The 20,291-nt window shown below is 43.5% G+C and overlaps 1 protein-coding gene across 10 annotated transcripts in view; it reads right to left on the reverse strand.

Moving 5' to 3' along the window:
* Window positions 1-4,469: 4,469 nt before the first annotated feature.
* The window catches only part of ARPP21 (cAMP regulated phosphoprotein 21), a 256,240-nt gene continuing 240,418 nt past the window's right edge, over window positions 4,470-20,291 (reverse strand). For all 10 annotated transcript variants that reach the window (XM_054019424.1, XM_054019430.1, XM_054019429.1 and 7 more), the window contains 2 exons: window positions 9,000-9,151; window positions 4,470-5,272 (listed from right to left, as the gene is read on the reverse strand). In XM_054019424.1, the coding sequence (XP_053875399.1) occupies window positions 5,015-5,272; window positions 9,000-9,151 (410 nt within the window). In that variant the 3' untranslated portion in view covers window positions 4,470-5,014. The remainder of the gene's footprint in view (window positions 5,273-8,999; window positions 9,152-20,291) is intronic.

Consider the following 20,291-nt stretch of genomic DNA (forward strand, 5'->3'; position numbering starts at 1 on the left):
CTACCAGAGTCCTTTCCCTTTTTTTCCCTAAGCCCCCAAGCCCAAACAATTACGCCCTACATAGGTAAGAGTCATTTGAAACACAATGTGTCATTAGGCTCATCTTGTAAATTTGTAGCTGATGTCTTTAAATGAAAACCAGGGAAAAAATTCAATACTGCTTTTCTACAAACCATCCACCAGTTTACACAGAAGCACCTATTACTCTTTCAGCTTCCAAGCTAATCTCTCTAGGTTCCTCTGTAGCCTATACGTGAAACTCCTACATCAATTAACCCCAATTGAATCAATTGCAAACCCCGGTAATACTGCTATGAGTGGAACATGCATCTACACTTAATGCTCAGGAAAGTCAATCAATATTTTTAACATGTATTTTTACTGTATCTAAAAAAAAAATACCCGCCTGAAAAAATTCAATTATTGTCAACTAAAAAAATTCCCCCAATTCTTACCAGATAAATACCACAGGCTTTGCATAATTAAGCTTTAAAATACTAATGAATAATTACCCACTACAAAGAAGAAATGGAAGGAAAAGGGAAGCCTGTGTTTCCCACTGGAAGGATTACTAAATCGATACAGTAATTGTTCAAAACTAGTTTAGTTTGAATAGCACCACTACAAAGCTACTTTTGACCACCTGGCCTCTGACTGAGGCAATAAGGGTTACGTAACATTTATAAAGTGGAAGAACTAATCCAAGATTAGGGTTGCCTCTGCTGTAAGATCCATTGGCTCTGGAGTAGGAAAAATAAAATGGCCTGTATCTTTTGATTAACCCTTTGATTGCCATGGACTTTATGCAAGGTAGGATCCTCGCTAAGCAAGAAGTTATTAATTACCTGATAATGCCCCTTTCAGAACAGCTAGGAAATGGTGACAGTTCACAACCCATCTGGTTCTTCCTATGCTGGTTTTTTCGGCAAGGTACCACAGCAGTCAAAACCCTTGAGAAAACTACTGTGGAAGATTTTTAAAAATAGGGGCTCAAACTTAGGTGCCTAAATTCACATGTCAGTGCTTACAGAAGTGGCTCCATTTTCAAAATCACTGAGCCTCCAGTAGTACCCCTGGAAATCAGTTCATTGAAATGGAATTTGTTGAGCCCCCAGCCCTTTTGAAAACCAGGTTGCTTCTGTAGTTGCTTCAAATGGACTATAAAGCCTTTGTTTTTGAAAATCTTGGCCTTAGTTTTTTCAGAACAAATGTTTCTGTTGTTCTTAGTGTTACATTACTGCCGCACACAGGAGGGCTTTGATTTATGGCCCTCTATGAATGGGATCCAAGAGTGTTGTACAAATCTTTAACTTCAGAGAAGGACTAAATTGGCAATCTATGGGAGTTAAGTGTTAGTGGATGGTGGAAAAGGGTTCATTCTCTTAGCTGATGTATTTCTCTTGCTGCTAAAATAGTTGCAGCCATTACCTTCAATGCCAGCACACACCTCCTTCCCACACCTCTAAGGCAGCATTTCCTAGAACAACATTTGAGTGTTGGGGAAAGCAATTGGTTGCAGTTTTGCTGACATTTCCAGAAGGACCTTTGTCTGTTCCTGAGGGTGACAAAAGCACAGCAGCACGGGTACCTCAGCATAACTGACTGCTGACTGCTGTACATAAAGTCCTTAGGGATTCAACAGGGCCTAACTAAAGCTAGGCACTTCTGTTCTGGCCCATCTCTAATACACACCTTGGAGAGAATGACCAAGACATTTTTATTTCTGTATTTATCAAAATGTGCTGCGTCTTGGAGGACTTGCCTCCATTCTGCAACCCTTCACACATCAGATATTCCCAATGACTAATATATAGCTGCTAATATATCACAACTGAATCTTAGTCTTTAGATTCAGGTAGACAATGTGAAACCCGAGAAGGAAGTGTTACACTGTGGACTATCGGCTAGTATATTTTGCTATTAATAGTGTAGCATGGGAACTGCCAGGAGCACACTTTGGCGAAATAAAACGTTCAGATAATAGTGATAAAATTCAAAGCACTTACTGGATGTAGTACTTATGATCTTCAAAGTTCTGTACTGTATTAATTATTTAACGTTCACCCAGCCCCTACATGGTGGGATAAGCTTTATCGCCCACTTTTAAAAAAAGGGGAGAACAGACAGAAAAAGGATAAGTGATGTGTTGAAGGCCATATCGTAAATCAGTGGCAGAACAGGGATTAGAAATTAGGAGTTCCTGGCCGTCAGCCCATGCTCATTCGTTCTATGGCTCTCAAACTCAATTCCTCCACAAGGGTGTTCATTCCAGATACACTCTGTGCTGGTGGGGGCCTATACCCCTGCAGAGAGGATTTGCGTTGAAAATGCAGGGGAAACAATACTGAAAGACAACCATTAACTTTCCAGGCAACCGGAAAGGCAGAGAGAGCGAGCAAACAGTTTCTTGTGTCTGTCACTATGTACAATTTTTTAGCTGCATTGAAAATTACAGCCCCAATGTGTTCAGCCTACCCAAACAGGCTAATTAGAATCATTTGGTGTAGTCATTTTCATTAGGAAGAAACATATTCAGTCATTGATGTAACATAACTAAGTACCAGGCAGATAAAAACAGTTCCATCTTGAACACATACTGGACCATGTGAGAATGTGCCATTGGCTCTGGAATAGGAAAAAATAAAACAAAAGGAAAAACATAACATGCATAGAGAGTACTTACCAGATGCAACAAACAAAAGAACAGATGCAAAATGGCCACTGTAGGGCTGCTGCTGCCTGTCTCTGCCAAATTAAAGGACCAGGCTGCAGAAAAGCATGCTGGGAAAAGAATTCCTACATGGGAGAAAGCTGTGTGGGTGTTAGGCAACGGGAGAGTAGCTTCTGGGTTGTCCTTTCCATGTATCAATGCTATATCCCAAGCCTGATTCTGAGCATGCTTTTGTTATACTCATACCTCTGCTTACTTCAGTGGAGTTACTCCTGATTCATACTGATTAAAGTAAGCTCAAAATCAGGCTCAGTGGATATTCTGATTAAGGCTTACCATTAACCAGACCAGTTTTACTGCACCTTCTAAAATAAATATATAATTATTACAGTAGGTGGCACTTGAACTTTGGCTCATCTAGAGTGCCAGTGCCTAACAGTCATCTTGCTATGGAGATGGCAGTCATGTCCCACTCCACTAAACATTTGAAAGGATAGTTTGGAAGCCCCAATCTTGACCTACCCATCTTGGTTAAATTTGTTAGCAGGTACCTTTCCCTCCTCCCCTGCGTTCTGACAATACATTAAGACCTGATTTTTTCTACTTAAGCTTCTCAGGGCCACTGTGCAATCTTACTTATAACATTCCTATTAGTGGAGGGGGAAAATAATTTAGAAAAGCTTTGTTTTATTTTTACAAAAATGGCACTAAAGCTAGCCACAGCAGAATCTCTGCAGTGCAGAGCGATCCTGGGGTGTTGTGGCACCACCACTGTAGCTCTTAAACCAGCCTCATTCCTTCTGCCAAGGGTGGTGGCGTGGCTGGGAATTCCTATGCTATCCCCAGCTGTAGTAATGGCCTCTATGGCCACAGTCAGTCAGCACAAGTTGGAGCTGCTCTAACTTGTATCAGTGTAGGAATGGCCCCAGGATTGGGGGAGCATAAAGATATTAGGAATATGGAAAAGGTGCAGAGAAGGGCAACAAAAACGATTAGGGTACAGAACAGCTGTCATATGAGGGGAGATTAAAAAGACTGGGACTGTTCAGCTTAGAAAAGAGACAACTAAGGGAGGATACAATAGTGGTCTATACAATCATGGCTGGTGTGGAGAAAGTGAATAGGGAAGTGTTATTAACCCCTTCACAAAACACAAAAAGCAGGGGTCACCTGCTGAAATGAATAGGCAGCAGGTTTAAAACAAATAAAACTAAGTAGTTTGCACAACGCAGTCAGCCTGTGGAACTCGTTGCGAGGGGATGTTGTGAAGGCCAAAAGTATAACTGGGTTGAGGAACGAGTTAGATAAGTTCATGGAGGACAGGTCCATCAGTGGCTATTAGCCAAGATGGTCAGGGATGCAACCCCATGCTCTGAGTGTCCCTAAAACTCCAACAGCCAGATGCTGGGAATTGATGTATCCCTCAAAATTGCCCTATTCTCTTCGTTCCCTCTGAAGCATCTGGCACTGGCCACTGTCAGAGGCAGGATATTGGGCTAGATGGACCATTGGTCTGGCCCAGTGTGGCCATTCTTATGTAGCTTAAGATCATCTTTGGATCCTCTTCCCAGCTGCACTGAGCACTTCCTGGAGGCAGTGGAGCATCTGTCCCAATATCTCACACCTTTCCAAGCTGACCCTGAACCTGCATGTTGAGACTCAGCTTAATGCCTCTCCTTCAGCAAATTTCAGCAAGCCCATCATTAATCAGCTTTCCCATTAACTAGACCAGAAATCAGGCAACACAAAGAACAAAGGAAAAAGACATTCAAAAAGAGAGAGGAGAACAAACAGGTGGTAGAAACATGACCTTTCTCCATGAGGTCAAATAGCTTTATTGTGATTAAACACTACAATACAGTATATGTCCATAAAAAAACTCTATAGTGTATATAAATTATTCCTTCCATTCAGCAATTCTTTTTTTGTTTTTTTAAATTTCCATTACAGCTTTGGTACAATGTGATTTTATTATATATTTTTTTTAAATACTTTTAGCTTCACAAACTCAACACAAAGTACAAAACTAATCCGAATCAGGGATATTACAATCTACACAGTGGTGTTCAGTGGTAGGAAAAAATCTTACCTCAATGAATTCATGTCACTAGCTAAGCTATAAAGGCATACCTAGCAGACATGACAAAATATGCACCATTAACCAGCAAACATCTTTTTAATTTAATTTTTTTTTTTACAGAATTCCAGCAGCAATCACTTGAGCACTGTCAATACTTATGTCCCCAACTGATTATCCCGTTGTGCTCCTCTTCATTTGAAGGCCATGAGTTATTTGTCAAATAATGCACCGCTATCCTTGTATATCCACACTAAGCCGCAGTATCAGTACTTGACCTGCCACCCTGTATTGTTAATACTCGCACAGTTTGTCCTGCAGCTGGCAGTGATAACTGGAACGTTATTGGAGGGGCAGTGTGGGGCAATCAACCTTAAGTTGTTCTGTGGGGTGGGAGGTATGACATTACAGTAAACAGGCATTCCAGTGGCTGTAATTGTTCCTTGACCTGATTGATTAGGTAGCATGATTGGTTGTTGATATGATTGTTGTGGCAGTCCTTGAGAACCCTGCGTCATTGGCACCTAGAAGACAGTATATGAAAAACAAATTGGTAAATTAGATCCAAATGAATTAAAGTATCCCCAATGTATTCCGAATTGCACATTCCCTTTTATTTTGATTTGCATGTCCAGTGTATTTTACGGGGCATATCACTTTCTTCCATTCAGAACTACCACAAAATTTACTGTTGATTAGTCATGGGTTGAGGAAGAAGCACTGGTCTACCAAGTTCATTTTGTATTGCTTATGCGAGGGATGGCCAACCTGAGCCTGAGAAGGAGCCAGAATTTACCAGTTTACATTGCCAAAGAGCCACAGTAATACATCAGCAGCCCCCGCACCAGCTCCCCCACACACTTCCAGCGCCTCCCACCCACTGGCAGCCCCACTGATCAGTGCCTCCCCCTCCCTTCCTGCACTTCCCGATCAGCTGTTTCGTGGGGTGCAGGAGGCTCTGGTGGGGAAGGGGGAAGGAGCGAGGGTATGGCAGGCTCAGGGGAGGGGGTGGAAGGGGTGGAGTGCGGGCAGGGCCTGTGGCAGAGCCAGGAGTTGAGCAGTGAGCACCCCCCGGCACATTGGAAAGTTGGCACCTGTAGCTCCAGCCCCAGAGTCGGTGCCTATACAAGGAGCCGCATATTAACTTCTGAAGAGCCGCATGTGGCTCCAGAGCCACAGATTGGCCACCCCTGGTTTATGCAGTATAAAATGAATGTAAAGCAGCTGGAAAATCTCTGCTGATGTAAAGCTGGTGGTCCCCAGGAGTTTTGCATCAGTGGTGCAAGTTTGCAGCTTTAACTTATGCCAGTTGCAAATCAGTTCTTCCTCTCCTCTGTTCCTGAGAAGAGCTGGAGAGTATTGGAGAATCAAGACCACAAACTATTTTGTTTCTGTTGAGCCAAAATCTCATCTGTTGGGTTTTGTGTTTGCAGAACCAGATGTGATTCTAAACGAACTTCTGTTTTGTTTGCACATGGACAAAAGGTTTTGGTGACACGTCTCATCCTTGTACTGGGAAAAACAGGGTGTTATGAATCCTTTTCCTATTTTATCTAAGTTCAGGTGGGAGGCTAAAAGGAGGAAGGTTTTGTTCAATGGGGTTTTAACCCCACACTTGCCCTGCACAGGTTAATGTAGACTAAGAAAGGGGCCAATTAACCAGACAGGCCATAGCTGAGGGAATCAGGTTGCTTATGTAATCCCCTGACTGAATAATGAGGGCACCCAGCTGAGGAGGAATGAGGTGGGCTGGCTTTATAAAGGCAGGAAGTTGGCCACAGGGAATTAGTCTGCAGTCACTTTCTGGATGAAGGATTTGGGGGCTACAGAGCCAAAGTAGGCTACAGTTACTCCCTGGGAGGAGGGAGTTTGGGAGCTGGCAAACCCAGATAATTGGGGGAGCCAGAAGGTTAGGAAAGGCTCAGGAAAAGGCAATAAGGGCCAGAAGGGAACAGACCTTGGCTGCTAATTCAAGGATCCCTGACCTGAAACCTGGAGTAGAGGGTGGGCCTGGGCTCCCCTACCTGCCACTGAGGAAGTGTATGGGAAGACTGCCTGAGCCCGTTCGTAGAGATGAGACTTTGATGCCCCAGAATGGGAGGACATGTGACCTAAGTTCCTTCTAAACTGTGCGGCACAGACGCTCAGGGTAGCAGTAGGGCGAGATGCCTCTCCCCAAGCCCTGGACCTGCTGCATTGTCACTCCTGTGGCCACGATCCGGCCCAGCCCAGCCGTCCCTCCCTTGAACTTGCCGTGGCTGGGAGATGGGCATCTTGGCCGGGGGGCAGGCGCCCCTCCCCAGCTCCAACCCAGCCCGGCCAAGGTGCTGCTGCAGGGAGAGAAAGCTGGGAGGGGTCCTCTCTCCCACTGTAGCCCCAGAGAGCTCCCCTGCACCCAACCCCCTCATTCCCAGCTCCACTCCAGAGCCCGCACCCCCAGCGGAAGCCCTCAGCTCCCTGCACACCAATCCTCTGCCCCAGCCCAAAATTCATTCCACACATGGGTGGGAAAAATTAGAGGGAACACTGCATGTGACTTGGGCGGAGGGCTAAGCCATGAACACAGATCATCTTGCCTCGCTGTGAGCCAGGAAGAGAAGGCAGGGCGTGTGGTGAGAGGCAGAAAGGAGGTGTCGGACCTGGAATCAGCTAATCCCTGGAGTGACCAGGAGGAAGCGTACTAGCTGTGAGCAGACCCCACGACATGTTGATAAAAGGATCCTATGTTAGCCCATTTCTATTACCATTGTATTGTGTAACTATCATTTGAATGGGTAAAGATACTGACTGAGATTTTCAAAGCTGCCTCTCTATGTAGGCTATAACTCAGATTGATCACCTACTAATATGCGGCATTGTTAGGTCCTAGCTGGACCAAAATTTTTCATCATCAGTGCGTGCAAAGGATCTACATAGGCTACACTTATATAATCTCACACTTCTGTCTTTAACCCAAGCAAGGGGTCATTTACCCACAAACCTGGGGCTAAAGGACAGAAAAACAATTTCTACCAAACAATCATTCCCCTTCTCCTCCTCCTCCTCATCTCCTCCCCCCCCCCCCATTTCCAGCAGACTTATCCTTACACTTTGGGCAATAGGAACAGACTATGGAAAAGATGAGAGGCCTCACAACCACCACATGCTTTTCAAATGAATTAATCTTCCTTTGGTTTTCTAGGAACTAGTGGAAAATAGAAGCATAGGCCCTCTCATCATCACACAGGCTCTCATGGTACTTCAATCAATCTAGCTGAAATTGAGAGTCAAGAAATCTGTTTAAAATCAAGTTACCGCCTTTCTTCTCAAAGTCTAACAAACATAATTCCATATGGCTAGTCCGTCTACCAGTACACAGAGCGTAAAGTCTGTTTGATTCTGGGCAGGGGCGGCTCCAGGGTTTTGGCCACCCCAAGCAGCCAAAAAAAAAAAAAAAAAAAAAAGCCGCGATCGCGATTTAAAAAAAGCCGCGATTGTGATCTGCGGCGGCAATTCGGTGGGAGGTCCTTCACTCCCAGGTGGAGTGAGGGACCCTCCGCCGAATTGCCGCAGAATACCTGGACGTGCCGCCCCTCTCCGGAGCGGCCGCCCCAAGCACGTGCTTGAGAAGCTGGTGCCTGGAGCCGGCCCTGATTCTGGGACAGTGTCCCCTTGTGAAGTGGCAGGAGCCTCCGCGGACATAGGTGCTGGAATAAGGGGTGCTGCCGCAACCCCTGGCTTGAAGTGGATTCCATTATATAAAGGGTTTACAGTTTGGTTCAATGGTTCTCAGCACCCCTCCTATACAAAATGTTCCAACATCCCTCTCCACAGATGAGTAATTTAAAACTGGATTAGACAAAGGACTCATATGCATGGTAGGGAACAATCTTGCATTGGCCTAGGGATGAACAAAACAAATTTCTCTCATGTTCTCTCTCTCACTTTCTAATTCCAGCTCCTCAGGGAAGGAACCAAGTCTTCCTTTATATCTAATGCAGAGCTGATCAATTCAACCATAATTAATATAATGATCACATCAATGTAGTCTAATGTAGAATGAAAACGGAAGTACAAGGGAGAATAAAGACAGCATGTAGAGTGCACTAGATTTGAGTCAGACATGTGCATAATGAGGCCTGAAGCCAGAAATAGGCAAAAAAATATTTGTAAAAGACTAAATCAAGACAGCTCACCCGCCATGATATGACACTATCATTTACTGTAAGTATATATTTTCAAAAAGAGAAACTGAGTACAGCTTGTAAGTACCTGATAAGACGACATGGCTGGATACTGAACCATCATGCCTTGCACCTGATTTCCCTGCTGATTATTCATCAGGTTCTGACTTTGGGGAGGTTGCTGCATTCCCATGAGTCCTTGGAACCCTTGTTGCTGATTAGTCAAGACAGGCTGATAACCTGGAAGAAACAATCATTTTCACTTGTCTGTGAATCATCATTCATGGAGGCAAAACTAAAGCCCTGTTTAAAAAAAAACAGGTTATCCCTTCACATGTCCTGTGCAATCTCATCCCCTTTGAGAGAACCACTACTGGACATAAAAATCTAGGTGAATATAACGCTCAGGAATGGAGGCGAATTGACAATTCTTGAAGGTAAAGTACTGTATTTAGACACAGAACAGGGGCACCATGAGCAATGACAGTGTGAGTTTCCCTACACTGTCCAGCTAATGTTCTTCAATCCTGAGCCAGAGACATCCCCGAGGGACACTTAGCTGAAACCACAGTAGTTGACATAAGACCCTGAACAGACATCAGTTTTTAATGACTTTTGGCCACTTAGAGTTAAATCCTAGACCTATTGAATTCAATGGCAAAAATCCCATTGACTTAAAGGGAGCCAGGATTTGACCATTAGTATCTAATTACAAAGTCCTTGCTCGGGCAATATTTCCATTGAAGTTAATGGAAGTTTTTGCCTAAATAAGGACTGAGGTTTGTGCTCTTGTGCTGGCTCCTAAACAATGACTTAAAGGTGAAAGGCTCCTTGTTGTGTTATCTGTTCCATGAGCCATCAAGTCTCTAACAAAGTGTGAAGATACTAGCGGAAGTGAGAACGGGAAAACAATTTTTATCACTACGGACACACATCTCTGCTTCCTTATGAGGTTTGTCATTATAAGGTTGCCTCTAATTTATGGCTAGTGCATGTTGATGCTCATATTTTGGCCTAGTGACTTATTCAGTGCCTAGGAAAGAGAATTTTCTAATAATTTCAAGCCAGGCACTATCTGGGGTTCTTCACTGTGCTCCAGGGTAAATAAAGCCAAGGTGCAACTGACCAAGAAAGGCAGCATAGAGAGAGGAAAAATGACTTCTGCTTCCAGTTACTATCAGCTTTGCATGCAAAGCCACCACAATGTGAAAGGTTTGAAAATTTCGATTGGGACTGCTCCTTTTATAACGCTTACCCATAAAGGGACAGCACAAGTGGGGCTGAGAGCTCTGCAATGAGTAGCAGCATGGAAAGGAGAGAAGGAAGAGAACCAGCTGTGACCAGTGGCAGTCTTAGGAGATAGTATGTGCCAGTGTCAGTGGTTTCACCAGTACCATTTGAACAAGGGGACTGGGGAGTTTTATTGAAGAGAGGGGTCCTGCCTGCAGTAAAGACAGCAATCGGAGGTGGGTGGACATGTTGCACAGAAACCAAGTGTGGAAAACATAGAAGGATCCCAGCCCTACAGTACATCTCCAGCGAAGGAAAAGTTGTAAATCTGAGCTTATTTTTCCCTTAACGATACCTCTTCCTCTCTAGTTTTGTTGTTTAACATTCAGTTATGCATAGCACAGCACTCTCTACTTTGTGGTGGTCGTCTCTGAATAAGCATACTTCAGGCAAATAAGAGTTATTACAGAGAGCAAATACTGTGTTATTTCCATGTGACAATATAAGTGTCACATCTGCTCAATTTATATTCATGAATACAGTGCGTTTTTCATTATACTCCACAAATTGGAAATCATCTGGGCATTTCTTGATTATATAAAGAAATATAAAGTAACCAACGACACAGTATATGCCATATCATTGTGTGCTGATAGCTTTCCTCTTAAGATTTTTATACAGGAGAAACGTATGGCACCTCTGACCAGAATTTTTGGCTTGCTTCCCATTAAAAATGTTTTCCCAATAGATATGAGATCACTATTTCCAGTAAATCTAACGATGAAAAAGAATTAATTCCCTGGGCGACAAATTTATTTGGCTGAAATAGCATCTCATCTCTCTCAAAGGCACTGGGATTATTAGACTCTAATTTGCTGCTTTTCCACACAAACCTGGTGTCAGCATATTGCCTAGTCCTGTAAATTATCAACATCATAAATGTGAAACACTGAAACTGAGTTGCACAAGACTCAGTGTGTGCGCGCGCGTGTGTGTGTTTCACATCCTCTTCTGCCCCTGCGTCTCCCTTATTTGGGGTGATGTCATACATTAAAAAGCCTAGCATTACACATCTGGGATTTGAAGGACTGAGCTAAAACATGTGGAATCACTTAAAAGTGGGAGCAGAATTAATTCATTTTAATTCACCTGTTTTCCCCAAAGTACCACCATACTTCAAGTCTACTCTGCAGAGGACAGTCAACTGGGGATTAAGATGACAGCCTATCATAGGTGCGGAAAAGGGATTGCAGGAAGAGGACATCAGGTAGCAATGTGACACACCTATACAGTAAGGCAATTGGTACCTTAGATAAGTAGGGTCAAACAAAGGAAAATCTTCTGTTATCCCTCAAAAATACTATGGGATTACCACAGCTATATACGGCTGTAGTTACACGTGAACTATTTGTATGTGGTTTTACTTCTAGTTGTACAACGGATTTGGTCTACTTCCACTGACTGAATGAGCTCAGTGGTAGGTAAGGACACTTGTTAAATCTTGACTTCAGCTTACTAGGAGGTGGAACCATTGTGTATCCATTCTTATGCAGAATATATGGGAATCATCCCACTGGAATACTGTACCTCATAACCTCTGCCCTAGCAAAATCCATACATAAAATTCACCTCTACATCAGTAGTAAAGTACTGATAAGCATGGATTACCATTGCTTATGATAGGTAAGGGAATGCACAGAGGATGGTGGTGGGGGTGGGGGTGATGGACAGGTCAGAGATGAGATCCTCTGGACAGCACAGCTGCTTAGAGTCAAAGTCACAGACTTTAAGGTCAGAAGGGACCATTATGATCGTCTAGTCTGACCTTCTGCACAATGCAGGCCGCAGAATTTCACCCATCCACTCCCGCAACAAACCCCTAACCTACGTCTGAGCCACTGATGTCCTCAAATCATGGTTTAAAGACTTCAAGGTGCAGAGAATCCTCCAGTAAGTGACCCGTGCCCCACGCTGCAGAGGAAGGCGAAAAACTCCCAGGGCCTCTGCCAATCTGCCCTGGAGGAAAATTTCTTTCCGACACCAAATATGGCGATCAGCTAAACCCTGAGCATGTGAGCAAGACTCACCAGCCAAGACACCCACGAAAGAATTCTCTGTAGTAAATCAGATCCCAGCCTATCTAACATCCCATCACAGGCCATTGGGCATATTTACTGCTAATAGTCAAAGATCAATTAATTGCCAAAATTAGGCTATCCCATCATACCATCCCCTCCATAAACTTATCAAACTTGAAGCTAGATATGTCTTTTACCCCCACTACTCCCCTTGGAAGGCTGTTCCAGAACTTCACTCCTCTGATGGTTAGAAACCTTCGTCTAATTTCAAGTCTAAACTTCCTGATGGCCAGTTTATATCCATTTGTTCTTGGGTCCACATTGGTACTGAGCTTAAATAATTCCTCTCCCTCCCTGGTATTTATCCCTCTGATATGTTTATAGAGAGCAATCATAACTCCCCTCAGCCTTCTATTGGTTTGGCTAAACAAGCCGAGCTCTTGGAGTCTCTTTTCATAAGACAGATTTTCCATTCCTCGAATCATCCTAGCAGCCCCTCTCTGTGCCAGTTCCATTTTGAATTCATCCTTCTTAAACATGGGAGATCAGAACTGCACACAGTATTCCAGATGAGGTCTCACCAGTGCCTTGTATAACGGTACTAACACCAACTTATCTCTACTGGAAATACCTCACCTGATGCATCCCAAGACTACATTCGCTTTTTTCACAGCCATATCACATTGGCGGCTCATAGTCATCCTGTGATCAACCAATACTCTGAGGTCCTTCTCCTCCTCTGTTACTTCTAACAGATGAGTCCCCAACTTATAACAAAAATTCTTGTTATTAATCCCTAAATGCATGACCTTGCACTTTTCACTATTAAATTTCATCCTATTACTATTACTCCAGTTTACAAGGTCTTCCAGATCTTCCTGTATGATATTCCGGTCCTTCTCTGTATTGGCAATACCTCCCAGCTTTGTGTCATCCGCAAACTTTATTAGCACACTCCCACTTTTTCTGCCGACGTCAGTAATAAAATGATTAAATAAGATTGGTCCCAAAATCGATCCCTGAGGAACTCCACTAGTAACCTCCCTCCAGCCTGACAGTTCACCTTTCAGTATGACCCGTTGTAGTCTCCCCTTTAACCAGTTCCTTATCCACCTTTCAATTTTCATATTGATCCCCATCTTTTCCAATTTAACTAATAATTCCCCATGTGGAACCGTATCGAATGCCTTATTGAAATCAAGGTAAATTAGATCCACTGCATTTCCTTTATCTAAAAAAAATCTGTTGCCTTCTCAAAGAAGATCAGGTTGGCTTGGCACAATTTACTTTTTGTAAAACCATGTTGTATTTTGTCCTACTTACCATTGACCTCAATGTCCTTAACTACTTTCTCCTTCAAATTTTTTTCCAAGACCTTGCATACTATAGATGTCAAACTGACAGGCCTGTAGTTACTTGGATCACTTTTTCTCCCTTTCTTAAAAATAGGAATTATGTTAGCAATTCTCCAGTCACATGGTACAATCCTTGAGTCTACAGATTCATTAAAAATTCTTGCTAATGGGCTTGCAATTTCATGTGCCAGTTCCTTTAATATTCTTGGATGAAGATTATCTGGGCCCCCCAATTTAGTCCCATTAAGCTGTTCGAGTTTGGCTTCTACCTCGGATATAGTAATATCTACCTCCATATCCTCATTCCTATTTGTCATCCTGCCATTATCTCTAAGCTCCTCATTAAAGACTTAGGCAAAGTATTTTTTTAGATATTGGTCCATGCCTAGATTATCCTTAACCTCCACTCCATCCTCAGTGTTTAGCAGCCCACTTCTTCTTTCTTTGTTTTCTTCTTATTTATATGACTATAGAACCTTTTACTATTGGTTTTAATTCCCTTTGCAAGGTCCAACTCTACATGGCTTTTGGCCTTTCTCACTTCATCCCTACATGTTCTGACCTCAATAAGGTAGCTTTCCTTGCTGATCCCTCCCATCTTCCATTCCTTGTAGGCTTTCTGCTTTTTTCTTAATCACCTCTCTGAGATGCTTGCTCATCCAGCTTGGTCTACAACTCCTGCCTACGATTTTCTCCCCCTTTCTTGGGATGCAGGCTTCAGATAGTTTCTGCAACTTTGACTTGAAGTAATTCCAGGCCTCCTCCACCTTTAGATCCATAAATTCTTCAGTCCAATCCACTTCCCTAACTAATTTCCTTAATTTTTTTAAAGTTAGCCCTTTTGAAATCAAAAAACCTAGTCGCAGATCTATTTTTGTTTATCCTTCCATTTAGTTTGAACTGAATTAGCTCATGATCACTCGAACCAAGGTTGTCCCCTACAACTGTTTCTTCTATGAGGTCCTCACTACTCACCAAAACCAAATCTAAAATCTAAACTGGCATCCCCTCTCATTGGGTCAGCAACTACTTGGTGAAGGAATCCATTAGCTATCGCATCCATAGTCGTCACCTTTTCCTAGCGCCGGTGGGCGCTCAAGCCCCCCCCACTCCCAGCCCCACCCCAACTCCACACCTGCCCCAACCTCTTCCCCAAAGTCCCCGCCCCAACTCCGCCCCCTCCCTGCCCCTACTGGACTCCTTCCCCAAATCCCTGCCCTGGCCCCGCCTCTTCCCCGAGTGTGCCATGTTCCCCCTCCTCCCACCTCCCTCCTAGCGCTTGCCGCACGAAACAGTTGTTTCGCGGCGGGAAGTGCTGGGAGCTAGGGGGAGAAGCGGCATGCTCAGGGGAGGAGGTGGAGGCGGAGGTGAGCTGGGGTGGGGAGCTGCTGGTGGGTGCAGAGCACCCACCAATTTTTCCCTGTGCATGCTCCAGCCCTGGTGCACCCACGGAGTTGGCGCCTATGATCGCATCCAGGAAAATCTGAGCCCTATTATTATTACTAGCACTTGTCCTCCACTCTATATCTGGGAAGTTAAAGTCTCCCATGATCACACAATTCTCATTAGTATTTACTTCATTAAAAACACGAAAGAGGTCTCTATCCATATCCAAATCAGATCCCAGTGGTCTATAATACACCACAAGCACTATCCCAGGGGAGGCTCTAGTAGCTTTCTTCCCCAGTGTGATTTTTGCCCAGACAGACTCTGTCTTATCCATTCCATCACTTCTTATTTCTTTACAGTGTACCTCATCATTGATATACAATGCTACTCCACCACTTTTCCTTTATTTTTGTCTTTCCTAAACAGCACATACCCTTCAATACCTGTACTCCAGTCATGACTACTATTCCACCATGTTTCTGTTATCCCTATAATATCTGGTTTCACTTCCTGGACCAGTAACTCTAGTTCCTCCATTTTGTTATCTAGGCTCCTCGCATTGGTATACAAACATCTTAATTTTTGCTGTTTGGCTTCGCTCCCATTCTTTACCTGATTATGCACAGACATTCTACTGCCAGTATCACCTATTAGACTGGTATCTACACTACCCTTCCTCCTTATGTCCATTCTCCTACCCACAGCTGTATCCTTTCTTGCTTCGTTTTCTTCCCTCTCAATGTTAAAATCCAGCATGGATATCTCCTATCTCCCCCAAATTCCTAATTTAAAGCTCTCTTAATCAGTTGTGTCAGCCTCCATCCTAGAAGTCTATTTCCCTCCCTACTCAGGTGAAGTCCATCCCAAGAGAACAGTCCTTTGTCCATGAATGCTTCCCAGTGGCCACATATCCCAAAGCCCTCCTTATAGCACTACTGCCTGAGCCATCTGTTGTTCATCATAATCTTGTCACACCTTTGTTGCTCATCTCTAGGAATAGGCAGAATCCCACTGAAGATCACCTGAGCCTCCATTTCCTTCAGCGTCTTCCCCAGTCTGGCATAGTCTCCCTTGATACGTTCCAGCGAGAATGTAGCCGTATCATTTGTTCCCACATGAAGGACAATCAATGGATTCTTTCCCACTCAGGTCCACATCCCGTATCTTAGCATCTGGCAGTCAGCACACCCTTCTGTTCTCTGGATCAGCTCTGGTTACAGGCCTGTCTATTCTTCTCAGTAAGGAATCCTGAATCATGTAGACCAGCCTTTTCCTGGTGATGGTGTGATTCTCTGGTCTATCCCCTGTTCCCTCTGACTGCAAGTACTCTTGATTCCTATTCTCCCTTGCAATCCTTTGCAATGCATCCTGTTGCCTCCTGGGGCTCATATTTGGTTTTATCTCCATTGACTCTTCCCCTCTTCCTACAGAACTAGCTCCTCTTCTCTTCTTCCTTGCCCTCTCACCTTCAGTGACCACCTGCTGTGCTCCTTCATTTTCCAACTCAGCAAACCTGTTCCTGAGCTCTATTTCTTCTTCACTAGCCTGTCTTTTCCTCTGCCTGGTTCTCTTAGTCACATGCTTCCACTGTCCTCACCCAGCAGTCTCCCCTCAGAGTTCTTTGGTCCTGCTTCCATCTGCAAGTCTGAGCTTTTCCCTTCAGCCTCATGTTTTTGCTCCATCATCTGCTCGAACCCCCTTCTAAACTCAACCAGAGTTTCCACCTGCATCTCTAATCCTCCGATCTTTTCTTCCATCGGCTCTATCAGGTGACACTTCATGCAGATGAAACTCTTTTCAGATATCCCCTCCAGGATCATGTACAAACAGCAGCTTCCACATCCAGTCATCCTCATTGTGTCTTCCACTGCTTGGGTCACTACTATTGCTGCCTCTGTATCTGTCATAGCCTTCCCACCTAAGTCCTGTTAGTCTGGGAAACACAAACCAAACCAAACCACCACCGCCCACAGCAAAACAAACCCCCAGCGAGCACCACAACACTGCCAGAACACCACACACTCCCTTCACTAACCTGTCTGTTCCTCTGCCTGGTTCTCTTAGTCTTCCCCCAAAACTCCTCCGTTTACAGCTCTGTTTGCTGGCTCCTGTGTCGCTGCCTGGCTACCTTCATAGGACCCCTAATCAGAGAAGCCCCGCCCCCTAACCTAGTCTATACTCTGTCACTTTTACCATTCTACACCCTCAATATTTAGATTAAGCAATTTATCCTATTTAAGGGCACTTCTGCATCTTCCAGCTGCCACTCTGAGTTGGGGGGGGGGGGATGGTATAAGTCTTACTGCTCCACTGAGACCTGATTCTCATTTACACCAAGGTCTCTTTACACAGCTCTCATAGTGCAAAGGAGCTTCAGAGTGAGGAGGAATGTAATCTAGACACCCTTTTTGGCCCCTTCCCATTGTTAGAATAGAGTAAAGGGGCCTTAATGTAAATGAGAATCAGGCCCAGTGTCTCCTGGAGCTTGCAGTGTGTGTACTGACTCCTAGAATCCTTACAGAGGTACAGTGCTGTCTAGCCTGCTGGCTCCTGTAGGTTATATGTAGGGGGGACGGGTCCATATCCCTAACCCCTTCAGGATGACTATTGTTCTCTCTTGTGGACATGCAGAGAGGCTGGCCACAATCTAGCCCTAAATTAATACTGAAATGATTGGTTTTTTTTTTTTTTAAACAATTCATATCCTCTTGGCTATAACAATATTATGGATGTCACACAACACACCATAATGCAGAACCCCCAGTACTTAGCACCATTCTTTACCAAAATCAAACTCCTTATTTAGGACTTCAACTCAAAGGCATGCAATGCAACTCGATGGAAGCCGCTTGCTTTTGTCCAAGGGCAGAATTTGGCCTTTTCACATGTTAGATACATGCACAAACACAGGGAGCCCATACATGCCACAAATGTAACAAGCATAGTGAAACTGGCACAGTGAAAAGTGATTGACAACTGCACAGATGTGTAACAGATGTTAAATAAAGTGAGTTCCTTAATTCATAGCAAGATACAAACATTGTAGAAAATTAGATTTACCGGGCTAGACAGTTTGCTGCTTCAGCAAAAGAACTGGGGATGGGGGGAGAATTTTCACACCCTTTGGCTATATATATTTTCCTACAGTAACACATATTCAAATGACTTTTGTTTGAATGCTAGAATTTCACTGCATTATTGAATGTTTGACTAGGTACACAGAAAATGTAGCATTTTAATGGGTCTTATTCCCAGAGGAGACGACAACTAGAAGTCTAAAAACACTACAGTTTTGGGGCGACACTGGTGATGAGAGGCACTGGAAAAAAGATGCTTGCTTCACCAAGACTTATTTTGTTGCTCCCACGATATTCTACATTGGCTTGATTTAAATCTCATTGACTTCCTTGGGAGTTGGATCAGATCCTATACCCTGCTCTCAGAATAAATGTGTATGACTGTGATCTAGCCCATTAAAAATTTTATTTGAAAAGGCTAAAGTGTGCTCTTGATATGCACATACAACTTCCATTGATTTCAACTGGAGCTGTTTGCATGGACTAAGGGAACAATATGGCATTTATGTGTTTTTCCTTTTGAAAACACATCTATTTCTCCACTATCTCTTGGCAGACCTTTTCTGTGTCAAGATATCAGGATCTGCTGCACCGTATGTAACAAATACAATACACTTTCATGGCAATTAGATACTCAACTATGGATTTCAAATTTGGCAGAGAGATTTCATTTTTTATTACCATGAAAAAGACAATGCACAAAGTCTTCATCTTAACTGTAAATGTTCAACAGCAGAGATGCTTCTTCAGTATTTATACACACCCGGCATCAGGAAATAATTATTTTTATACTATGGGGTGAAGACTTTGGACTGGGACTCAGGAGATCTGGGTTCTGGTCTCAGCTCTGTCAAAGATATCCTGTGTGACCTTGGGTAAATCATATAATCTCACTGTGTTGCAGGTCCTCATCTGTAAAATGGGAATTAAACTCTTCTCTAAATCCTAGGGGAACCGTGAGGATAAATTTACTAATGTACCTGTAACACTCAGATACAGTACTGTGGTTATGAGCCCCACAGAAAAACCTACATATCCTATTCCACAACTTATTGCAGGACAAACAAATTAACGTGGGAATCCTTAGCATCACACACTATCTCAAAATTATGGTGTTCGTGATTCTGAAATATTGGTCCCTTATCTTCCTTTTTCTGTTTCCACTTCTCACACTCAGGCAAGGTGTCAAGGCGGGAATGCTAGGTCACCACATCACAAAGAGAATCTGCATCAAGCCCGAAAGCAACACTGCTGCTATGAAAAACCATTAAAACCAACCACTACTTCTGTGGCCTTGTGGCCTTTAAAGGGCATTAAACTGTATGTTGTTTTTGTAAGTGTGGAATATGATCCTGCATTACAAGGACTGAAGAGAAAATACAGAGGATTCAAACATAAATGGAGAATGAGATTTTCATTCTAATGGCAATAAAAATATATTTGTTCCAGGGAAACAAGGTAGAAATGAAATATCTGAATTCATATGCTGACAGACAGCTAGTCTCTGCCTGACACATAAAAGACATTCAGAAGTTCTGTGGAAAAGAGCCTAAGTTTATATATTGGTGTAACTTTGGGTCCCATCAGCATGCAAGTTACTCCGATTTGAGCCCCCTTCTACCCATTTACTTACATGTAAATTATACCCCCTTGCACATCACCTATGAATCTGGTCCATGTTCATTTTCAAGGAAACCACGTCCTTTGCAAAACTGACAAGGTAAGTTTCAGCTTGAATTCCTCCTCATGGAAGTGTAAATGACACAAGCTGACCAGGTCAGTTTCTTCTCTAAGTTTTGCATCTGTGGATCGGCACAACTTGCACAGTTGGGATGGTTCCCTCCCTTGTTCAATGTTCACTGCTGTGGGTTGGTGTCTGCATCCCCTTACTGCACATTGGCCAGGTGGGCTATGGCATGGGGAAAGGATGAAGATGGGATATTTCAGACTCTGTGTAACAGAACTTTATTTTATCACCTTCTCAGTGAGATCACGCAACTACATTATCCTAGCAAATCTTTTCTTGGGGGGGAGGGGGGAGGGAGAAGGGGAAATGGGGGATGGAATATCAGAGATTGCTATCCTACAATACTATTTATTTTATGCATACAGCAGCAGTTTCAATCCTGCATTCAATGTTGCCACGCTTTTGGCATGCTATTTATTTTTAGATGAAAATGAAAAAGACCAGTGTTGTGAAAATGGGACCAGAAATTGACTATACTGCATGAAAAGTATCACATTACTGGGT

The sequence above is a fragment of the Malaclemys terrapin genome, chromosome 2 (assembly GCF_027887155.1).
Source record: "Malaclemys terrapin pileata isolate rMalTer1 chromosome 2, rMalTer1.hap1, whole genome shotgun sequence".
NCBI classification, from domain to species: domain Eukaryota; kingdom Metazoa; phylum Chordata; order Testudines; family Emydidae; genus Malaclemys; species Malaclemys terrapin.